Source organism: Galeopterus variegatus, unplaced genomic scaffold, assembly GCF_000696425.1.
Source record: "Galeopterus variegatus unplaced genomic scaffold, G_variegatus-3.0.2 Scaffold3015, whole genome shotgun sequence".
Taxonomy (NCBI): Eukaryota; Metazoa; Chordata; class Mammalia; order Dermoptera; family Cynocephalidae; genus Galeopterus; species Galeopterus variegatus.
The window spans coordinates 57,249-67,919 of record NW_007729126.1 but is presented as its reverse complement, the minus strand read 5'-3'; the positions used below and the strand labels follow the sequence as shown (position 1 = coordinate 67,919).

General features: G+C 38.4%; 2 protein-coding genes across 2 annotated transcripts; one reads left to right on the top strand and one right to left on the bottom strand.

The window, feature by feature from the left end:
* Nucleotides 1-435: 435 nt before the first annotated feature.
* PUS3 (pseudouridylate synthase 3) lies at nucleotides 436-9,854 on the top strand. Its single transcript, XM_008583721.1, has 4 exons — nucleotides 436-641; nucleotides 6,909-7,332; nucleotides 7,446-8,011; nucleotides 9,044-9,854. Exons 2-4 carry the CDS (start codon nucleotides 6,955-6,957, stop codon nucleotides 9,543-9,545), a joined length of 1,446 nt encoding a protein of 481 aa, XP_008581943.1. The 5' UTR covers nucleotides 436-641; nucleotides 6,909-6,954; the 3' UTR covers nucleotides 9,546-9,854.
* On the bottom strand, nucleotides 2,738-6,283 carry HYLS1 (hydrolethalus syndrome 1). The gene is made up of 2 exons (XM_008583720.1): nucleotides 6,199-6,283; nucleotides 2,738-4,055 (listed from the first exon to the last, which is right to left on the bottom strand). The coding sequence occupies exons 1-2, from the start codon at nucleotides 6,210-6,212 to the stop codon at nucleotides 3,134-3,136; spliced, it is 936 nt and encodes a 311-aa protein (XP_008581942.1). The 5' UTR covers nucleotides 6,213-6,283; the 3' UTR covers nucleotides 2,738-3,133.
* Nucleotides 9,855-10,671: the final 817 nt, after the last annotated feature.

Genomic DNA, 10,671 nt, shown 5'->3' with positions numbered 1-10,671 from the left:
AATAGATCCCTTATATACTAATGACTACTAAATTTGTACAAAAGAGTCAGTTTTTTTGTTTTTAACTTGACTTTTGCGATTTGAGTCAACATTTCTGGAATCCGGGGCAAAAATACAAAAACCCATAAACAAAACTGCAGACGTGATCTCTCCGTGGTGCTGAAGCAACACTCCTGGACTCTCGATCACTCTCAGGACATCTCAGTCGTTTGTTTCGAAGTTATCATATTCCTTTCCAGCCTTTACAGTTGTATTCTAATAGTAAATGTCTTTTAATCTTTCAATGGTAACTTTCTAATTTAACTAGGTACAAAATCGGGCCAGGATCTCTCTTAGTTTTCGTGTAAGGATTGCGGACATTTGAAAAATTATCTCTTTTATTTTAGCGCAGCACTAGAATTTCTCCTTTTATTCTTATACTCCCATAGGCCCCGAATTCTGCCCTGTTGGGGATGGAGAAACAGTGGCTGCACCAGAAAACCTTAGGTAGATTTCGGCGTCTAGCCCGAACCCGCAGCAATCAGAACTACATTTCCCACAAGTGTGGACTACACTTCCCATGAGGCCTCGGGCGCGCGCGTAGAGGACGCAAAGTGACAACTTCTTGTATCGCGAAAAGCTGCGTGGCCGATCGCCGGAAGGTAAATTTGGGCTTTTGGGGGTGGGCTACTTCCTGGGTTCTCCCGAGGAACGGACCAAATGGTCATACGGCTGAACATATGTATATATTTTTGCCCTCTTTCCCATACTTTGATCTCTTCAGGATGGCTCTGGTGTACGGACGTGGGACCTAGCTTAGGGACCGTGTGTTTTTCTTTTGTGCCTGGTACTTCCTAGAGCTCCTGGCAGAAACTCGCAGCAGTAGGGGCTTCTTTAATTCTGTTCTGTTTACGAGAGCTTAGAGGGCCCTTTGACTTTGGAGTTAAATCACTGTTGCCGCAGTTAAAATTGCTTGCTCTTAAGACTAAACAGTAGTAAAAGTCGGGATCCCAGTAGTACGTAGGATGGGAGGGAGGCGTGGCGGCAAGCAATTTTAAAATTATTTTGAGGATTGCTTTACACGCTGATTGCTTTTCAGTATTAGTGATCACAGTGCGTATCTCCTAATCCTTTGTACACTATTCCTCTTTCTCTCTGGTTTAAGAAAAAGTTTAACACGAGGAAAGGTATTTCTGCTGCTACTCTGGTTCCTGATCTTTTCGAGATTAAGACCCTTTTTTTAAGTTTAAAAAGATGTATTGAAAGTTTGGCGGTAGCTGCTGTAATTTATAGTTGATGCTTAGCGTACACACGAATTCCCTCTTTGTGGTGATTTGGCAGCCCCCTCCGAGGTGTTACATGTCTGCTTCGAAACTACTGCTTTACTCTGAGAAGGGTATGGTGTACTTTTTGCCACAAACGTGCCTTATGAGCTGACTCACCCCCTGGCCTGGTTCTTTAGTTAATAAGGGGTTGAAGTAGACAATCACTTGAGAAATCTTTTGATTTTGGCAATATTGGATTTTGAGATCCAGATGAAGAAAGTAAATCATTGGATTGTTTTGCATGTAAAAAATACCATCCAATTTTTAACTCTTAAAAAGTTCAGGAATAATTTACCTTTAATCCCACTACCCAGAGCTGGGTTTTGATCCTTCCCTGTGCATGTGTGTGACTGAGGTCATACTGTATAGTTTGCCACCTTTTTGTTTCACTTAATTTGCACTTTTCCTCATTAGTTTCCCATAATTCCCTATGGATTTAATATCCTAATGTTTCTTTAAACATTCACTATTCTACTACTGGTGGAGTTTGCAGTTTTTATTTACTTGCAGTGAATATATCCTATGTATTTCTTTGAGTCACTGGTTTTCCTGATAAATACCTCACAAATGGAAGTGGGTGAATGTGTGAATTATGTAACTTTAAATGTGGAGAAAATGTATTTTAGCAGATACTAATAGTCAAGGTTATTCATATTTATATTAAAGAGCTCTTTTTCCTTGAACAAGATACTTCTGCCACTCTTTTGGCCTCCAGTTTCCTCATTGGATAAAGTAGTATTAAGAACAGATAAATTCTCGTAGAAGGTGAACAGAATTAGTATCTTGATCTGTACCCTAACAGGCCAGATTCATTTTGGTATTTATGTTTGCATCTGATTCCAGATGTTAGTAGTTTGAAATTCTATTGCAGAATAGGAGTAACCTTCAAGTGTCAGGCATAATTCCTAAAAAAATCTCAATGGCAAATTATAAAAAGCATGATATTCCAGAAGTGACAATTGGAAGGCAATATTGTTGAAATCATTCTGAAACAAAACTTGGCTTACAATCCTGTATGCCATATACTACTGTTTTGGGGCATCTATTAGAAAGCATTTTACACAGCGACCTGGATTTACTATATTCCCTTAGTAATGGGGGATATATCTATGTTGTTTTTCCTATGCTTTAGGACTGTGTATAAAGGGAAAGTTTTTGTTTCTTCCCTTTGGCTGTCACTATTTAGGTGGTGGGAATATGACTGGAAGGAGGATATGACTGGAAACAGAATCATAGCTCAGATTTGAGGTCATCTAACTTTGGGGAACATTTAATAAAAACAAGGTTCAAGTTCACAAATTTCCAAAATTCTTTAATAATTTAGGTGGTGGGAATATGACTGGAAGGAGGATATGACTGGAAACAGAATCATAGCTCAGACTTGAGGTCATCTAACTTTGGGGAACATTTAATAAAAACAAGGTTCAAGTTCACAAATTTCCAAAATTCTTTGATAAACTTAATGCCCAGCAACTTTAAAAACATACATTAAAACACAGCAACTTACATTGGCCAAAGGTTATAGAACAGAAACGGTGCTTATTAATTTGAAAAAATAGAAAAAGTAGGTCTATTTTTCTTTCTCTGGCATGATTTCTCTTGCAATTGCTGGATTTGAGAGTGGTAATTTGGAACTTAAATGGTATCTGATACCAATGTGATATATAGCTTGGAAAGACCAACGATGTTGAGTCCTTACTCTAATGTTCTATGGGCTTTTCAAGTCGGTTGTTATTTAATAGGAGACATAAAAAGAACATTGGGATAACATTGGGATAACCTGGTTATCCCAAGCAATCCTGTGAAAGGAGAGACAGGCAAAAAAAGAATTAAGGAGGAGGGAAGGGAAGTTTCCTGGGCATAACACCATTTGCAAGGTCACAACGAATACCCCAACAGAGAGCAGATCTTTTCTTCTCAGTTGGCACTAAGTAATTGTTTGGAACATATATGCGCTGAGGCTTGGATTGGGGTTCTGCTCGACAAAGCATCTGCTCTCGGACACCCCAGCGTAATTCCTTCCTATGATCTTCACCAGGTAACCGCATTGAGTCCCAGTCCCGTTTGTACTCAAAATATCGGGCTACCCGGTCCACCTTGGCCCGATTTCGGCTTAACTGGTCCAGCCTTGGGAGAATAAAGGACTTGGGTCTGCTGGCAACAATCAGGTCTTGTTCATAAGCTGGAGGGCCCATTCCTTCTCTTTGTAGACAGCAAATGAGCTGATCTTGAGAAATTCCTTGGTATTCATATGGTAGATTAAATTCTTGAGAAATATCAACTGGAGATTCTCTGTCTTCCTGGAGCTGCAGATTCATCAGCTTTTGTCTTAAGTCCCAGAGATCCAGATCATTTTCTGTACGAGATTCTGATTCACTGATAACTGACTCATCTGTCACTAATACTTCCCCATCTGGCTTTCTACGCAGCACCTTTCTCTTCATCACTGGCTTTCCAAGTCTTTGGGAGGCCTCTGAGACTGTTTCTGAAGTGACATCACTTTCTACACGTGGGTACTGTAGCTGCGCATGAAGAGCAGGTTGCTTCCCTGGGGTTACTGAAGCTTTACTGTAGGGATCATATTGGATAGATTTGGCTTCTCTCCTGATATCTCCCTCACCCTGCCTTGCAGAGATATGGGTAAATGCTGTAGCAGCTGCTAACATTTGTTCTTCTGGATGCATACTGGCCCATTTTTGTCCATCGGGTCCCATGAGTTCCTCCATTGCTTCCCTTACACTGTAGGACCTTCTGCAAGAGATAACATTGGTCAGTTTTCTGATAGTAAATTCCCAGTGCACAAATTGCTCATTCCCTTGTCTCCATTTTATGGCAAACAATGGCTAAGGCAATCATAAATTCAATAATTATAATAAGAGAGATTAGTATTGGGTAGTATCAGAACAATTTGGAGGAGCATTAATTCAGCTCTAGAGAATCCATTACCTGCTTTCATTTCCACTGTCATCTTATTCACTCCTACTTTCTACTGCTTGCCACCTTTAGGAGCTCACAGGACAGGAGAGTTCTGACATAAGAAAAGCTTGAGGCTACATGATATGGGGCATAACTGTGTAATGTACAGTATGTAATAGTTACTTACAGGGTACTTTATGTACCTAGCATTGTTCTGTGTGCTTTTACACTTATTAATTTGGGTAGTCCTCACAACTGTGGGATTATCTCCTTTTCACAGATGAATGACATGAGGCACAGAGAAGTTAAGTAACTAGTCAAGTTTACACAGGTAGTAAGTGGTGGAGCTGAAATTCGAAGTCAGATAGTCTGGCTTCAGACTAAGTCCTTGCTTTTAATGGTAAGAGTGATTTAATTTAACCATCATAAAAACAGTATTGTGCTCTCACATTTACACACATGTGTATATATACCTGCATGCATATATTCCCTATGCTTAAAGTAATTTTAATGCATCTTCAGTAGCCAAGATAAATCTGTTCATTTTAGTACCCTGACACTGAAATAACTTTTAGTACTCAAATTAACCCACTAAATACCCAATGCTAGTTTCCCAGGTGGATCTGTCTGTTGCTCACTATTTCCTGTGTCACTACTGTTTTTTTTTTTTTTTCAAACTGAAAAACTAATACATGCAACATAATTTTAAGCAAGGATTTCCCCTTCCTACCAGGTTTCACTCTCAAAGGCAGTTTCTTATGATTTCTCCAAAAATTTTTTCATATTCACATGTATTTATTTTTTTATATCATAAAGGGGCATAGTATACAACTCTTCTCACCCTTAAAGATAATCTTGGTGATCCAGCTATATCAGCACATCTAGACTTACTTCATTTTGTTTACAGTTGCATAGAATCCCAGTGTATGAATGTACCATAATTTATTCAGCCAGTCCCTTATTGATGTAGGTTTACAGTCTTTTGCTGTTAAAAACTGTTACAATGAATATCTTATAAATTTTTACCTACTTATGCAAGTATATATGTAGGTTAAATTTCTAGACATGCAATAGGAGGATCAAAAGGTATGTGCATATTCAGTTTGGTAACTGTTGCCAAAATGCTTACCTCTAAAGAAGTTGTATGAACAGTGCATTAACAGAGCTTGTTTCTCCATCCCCTCTCCAAAGTGGTGTACTATCAAATTTTCTCATTTTTGCAGTCGGTTTCCATGAAAAATAGTTCTCATATACATTTACATTTATTTAAATTCAGTAAAACTGAGCAACTTTTTGTATATTTATAAGCTCTTTTCTTTTTGTATGAAATGCTTGGTCTTTGCCCATTTACCTCTCCAATTGTTGGACTTTTTCTTATTGATCTTTTTATTAAAACTTATTTATATATCATGATATATTTATATATTAAGGAAGTTAGCCCTTTACCATCATTCATTTTTTCTTTCCAGTTTGTTGTTTACCCTTTCGACTGTAGTTTTTGCTGGCAGAAATTTTTATTTTTAGATTGTCACATTTTTTGGTTTTCTATAGTTTCTGGGCTTCCAGAATGTTTTACTTTAGGAAAGCCTTTCCCACTCCAAAATTGTAAGGAAAAAAAGTTATTCTATTTTTTCTTCTAGTACTTTTACAGTTTCATTCTTTTAAGTATAAACTTTTAATATGCCTATCATAGATACTGAAACTTAAAGGGCAAAAAACTAAATGAGCTACCTTAGAACAGATGTGGAGATGATCTTTTACAACTAAAGTAACCATCAGTCATAGATTATCCAGGACTATCCCAGTTTTAAGGATGTAGTACAGTTATCCTCAGATTATTGAAATATATCAGGAATTTCAACACTGACATCTAAATTACATCATCAAGCTGACTCTTGCAACTGTTAAAGATACAGAAATCTTTCATTAGATAACACATTAAATTTGGCTTTAAAAAAAGTCAGTGATGCTTAATTACCTTTTTTCTGCCATCAAAATTGTTTAAAGTGAGAAAATCTTGTCTCCAAGTTCTACTTCCAGTGTGAAATATAATCAACGATAAGTTTCTTCAATTAGGCTAGCTTCTATTGCACCACCTTTAAGACAGAACTGAATCTTAGATGATAGAATATACAAGCCACTTATTTTATCTGAAATATTGGAAAGCAGTAGAAACTCAGAGTAGACATAAGTAACCCATAAAAAGAAATCTTACAATTAGAAAAATTGGACAAATATGAGAAATCAAAAGGAAATATTTTAGGGAAAAAATATCAGTAACACCAATCCTCAGTCATCTCAAAGAAGATGAAGAATAGAGAAATGAAATCTACAGACATTTCCCCCAAACTTTGACAACTTTAAAGAAGCCTTAACAATGACAGCTGAATATTTTTTATTTTCCCTTGTGAACTGGCCAAACAGGATGGAAAAAAATATCTGTGGATGATCAACCCACAATTATTAAGCCAAGTCAATGCCTGGGCAAGCAAAAGTCTATATTCTTTGGGCATTAAATTAAACATTAATACCATGGTCAAGGGTTTGGATCCCCATAAGGACCAGCCACCAAAAAAAAAAAAAAAAAAAAAAAAAAAAAAAAAGTTAGGTACTATTTGAATGTAATGATATTGCCATCACCAAAGGAACAAGCACTGAAACTGGTGTATCCCTTTGCTCTCTTTTCAGGTAGGGTGGACCTGTATGATTTGTTTCTTCCTGGGGTTATCACATCATGGCTGAAAATGACATAAACAGAATCCAAACTGAGAAACTACTAAAAAGAGTACAAGAACTGGAGCAGGAGGTGCAAAGACTTAAGAAGGAACAGGCCAACAACCACAAGGACTCAGACATTAGAGAAAATTCTTCAGGAGCTGGAAAAGTTAAGCGTGCATTTGATTTCAGTGCTCATGGCCGAAGACATGTAGCCCTAAGAATAGCCTATCTTGGCTGGGGATACCAGGGTTTTGCTAGTCAGGAAAACACAAACAATACCATTGAAGAGAAACTGTTTAAGGCTCTTACCAAGACTCGACTAATAGAAAGCAGACAGACATCCAACTATCACCGATGTGGACGAACAGACAAAGGTGTTAGTGCCTTTGGACAGGTGAGAACCAGTATACTGTTTTTCAAAGCAATACCAGCATATTTTAGGTGTACATACTGAGTAGTGAAATTATTTGTATATCTAAAACACAGTATCTTTCTCTAATTCCACAGGTGATTTCTCTTGACCTTCGTTCTCAGCTTCCAAGGGGCAGGGATTCAGAGGATTTTATCTTAAAAGAAGAAGCCAATGATATTGCTAAAGAGATACGTTATACCCACATTCTCAATCGGGTGCTCCCTCCAGACATCCGTATACTGGCCTGGGCCCCTGTAGAACCTGGCTTCAGTGCTAGGTTCAGCTGTCTTGAGCGGACTTACCGCTATTTTTTCCCTTGTGCTGATTTAGATATTGTAACCATGAATTATGCAGCTCAGAAGTATGTTGGCACCCATGATTTCAGAAACTTGTGTAAAATGGATGTAGCCAATGGAGTGATTAATTTTCAAAGGACTATTCTGTCTGCTCAAGTACAGCCAGTGGGCCAGAGCCTGGGTGAGGAGAGATGGCAGAAACCTTTCCAGTTATGTCAATTTGAAGTGATCGGCCAGGCATTCCTTTATCATCAAGTCCGCTGTATGATGGCTATCCTCTTTCTGATTGGCCAAGGAATGGAGAAGCCAGAGATTATTGATGAGCTGCTGGACATACAGAAAAATCCCCAGAAACCTCAATATAGGTAAGTTAGGAAAAACAAAGCAAAACAGAAACAAACGCACAACCCAAAATAGCATATCCTCTTCTCCCCCATGACTGTCTAAATAATTGTATCACTGATTCAGCCTTCATGAAGCTTTCAATCTAACTTATTGTTATGAACATTTAGAAAGAAGTGGTAATTTCTAATTTTCTCTCATTATTCTGCGCCATTAGTAAGGAAACAGATGTTTGGACCAGGCTCAAGTAAAAGGACATTTCCACATTTTTTGTTTCTGAATTTATGTTGAGGTATTATGGTTAGATTCTGGTGAAATTAAAAAGTGAACATTCGGGCCGGCCCGGTGGCGCACTGCTACAGTGCGCCGCTTGGGAGCGCGGCGGCGCTCCCGCCAAGGGTTCGGATCCCACATACAGACCGGCAGCTCACTGGCTGAGCGAGGTGCGGGCGCAACACCGAGGGTTGCGATCTCGTTGCCGGTCCCGGTCCGGTACGGGTGCGACACTGAGGGTTGCGATCTGTTGCCGGTCACGAAAAAAAGACAAAAAAAGGGGGGAAAAAAAAAAAAGTGAACATTCAAACTATTCATATTAAATCTTGCTTCTTTTGTATTACTCAGTAGTCATAGTACTGTACTTTTGAATCTTTCCTAATTTCCAGTTTCTGAAATGGTAGGAAAGGCAGAAATAGATTTTTCTTTTATGAATAGGCTAAGGTCGGAAAAATACCAGTAATTTATTCCTAAGCTATAAAATCTAGTTTTTACTCATATTAAATACCATCAGCTGTTTTAAATTTTATAGCATTATGGTGGAGCCACATCAACTTACTCCTAGGTGACTTGTTACCACTGAAATTTACAGAGATCAAGTTGATGCATTTTAAAAAAATTATTATAATAAAGTTGTTCAAGGTTAGGGACAGTGTTGTATTTTCTTAGTTATTAGATATTCAATATTGACATCATTGCCCCCCATGACCCCCCAACCTTCAGGTATTTAGGAACTATTGGATGGCTGCTGTGTATTCACATACTGTTTCTTCTCTCTCCAGTATGGCTGTAGAATTTCCCCTAGTCTTACATGACTGCAAGTTTGAAAATATCAAGTGGGTCTATGACCGGGAGGTTCAGGAGTTCAATGTTACCCACCTACAACAACTATGGGCGAATCATGCTGTCAAAACTCACATGTTGTATAATATGCTACAAGGACTGGACTCAGTTGCAGTACCCTGTGAGACAGGACCAAAGATGGTTGGAGTGATAGAATGGAGAAATGTTAAGCCCCCTGTCATAAAGCAGACCAGTGCCTTTGTAGAAGGAGTGAAAATGCGCACATATAAGCCCCTCATGGATCGTCCTAAGTGCCAAGGATTGGAAACCCGGATACAGCATTTTGTGCGTAGAGGACGCATTGAGCACCCACATTTATTCCATGAGGAAGAAACAAAAGCCAAAATGGACTGTAATGACACACTAGAGGAAGAGAATACTGTTTTGGAGACACCAACAAAGAGGGTCTGTGTTGATACAGAAATTAAAAGCATCATTTAACCATGGAAAATTCACCAGGATCAAACAAGCTAGTGGTAGGTGGGTAGAAAAGAAATACACAAAAAATATTTACTGCAAGAAGTCCCAGAAATTCAGATGATCAGTTTAAAAAAAAGAAAGACTATAAGGCCCTATTAAGGAAGTTCTTTCTTAAATAGGACAGAGTTCAAACATTCTCTCATCCCTGTCCAAAAGGATTAAGAGATGAAAGAAACAAAAAGCAATGGTAAAATGGAGATGTATTTATGTACACACCTGGGAGCCTGTGCCTTGTGTTCAAATTCATTAAAACCTGACCCTGCAAGTGTCTAATCTTGTGCTGTTCTTTTTCAAAGCAAATGGGATATTCACTAATCATCTGAAATCTCAAAAAGAGCTTTGCCTAAGTGTCTTATTTTCTTTTTTTTTAAAGGATGACTGGTAAGAGGATCTTAACCCTTGACTTGATGTTGTCAGCACCACGCTCTCCCAAATGAGCTAACCGGCCATCCCTGTATAGGGATCCGAGCCCTTGGCCTTGGTGTCATCAGCACCACACTCTCCCAAGTGAGCCGGGGGCCGGCCCTGAGTATCCTATTTTCTATGAGAAAATTTAAAAACATTAAAGTCAGTCAATTAAGGACTGGATAAACTGGTTTAGTGCCAGGCATGATGCTACCTGGAAGTTACCTAACTGAATAAGGCACAGCACCTTTTCTTATGAAGCATGTAAATCTAGAGCAGTGGTTGGCAAACATTTTCTGTGAAGGATTAGAGAGTAAATATTTTAGGCTCTGTAAACCACAAATGATCTCTGTTGTGTTTTCTTCCTTTTTTACAACCCTTTACAAATGTAAAAAACCCTCTCAACTTGTGGGCCACAGTGTTTCCCAACCGTGGTTTAAGGAAAGTTCTTATAAAGAAAAGATACTCAGGCTAAATCTTACAAAATAAGTGGGAGCCAGTTAAAGTGAAGATGAAGAACCAGGGCTTTAAATGTGCTTAAGGCAGAAGATGTAGTTTGTATAAAGAGTTAGAGATTATAGCATATGTATCCAGGTAACTTGTAAATATTTCAGTATGGCTTGAGATGGACAAGAACATAGTTTAGAAAGGTAAGCAAGGGTCATGTTTGTAGAGCCTTGTA

What these genes read in the sequence shown, in the direction of transcription:
- PUS3 (XM_008583721.1), top strand. Translation starts at nt 6,955, where the DNA reads ATGGCTGAAAATGACATAAACAGAATCCAAACTGAGAAACTACTAAAA. An exon ending in GTGTTAGTGCCTTTGGACAG is followed by an intron (nt 7,333 to 7,445) that starts GTGAGAACCAGT and finishes CTAATTCCACAG; the next exon opens with GTGATTTCTCTTGACCTTCG. An exon ending in CCCCAGAAACCTCAATATAG is followed by an intron (nt 8,012 to 9,043) that starts GTAAGTTAGGAA and finishes TTCTCTCTCCAG; the next exon opens with TATGGCTGTAGAATTTCCCC.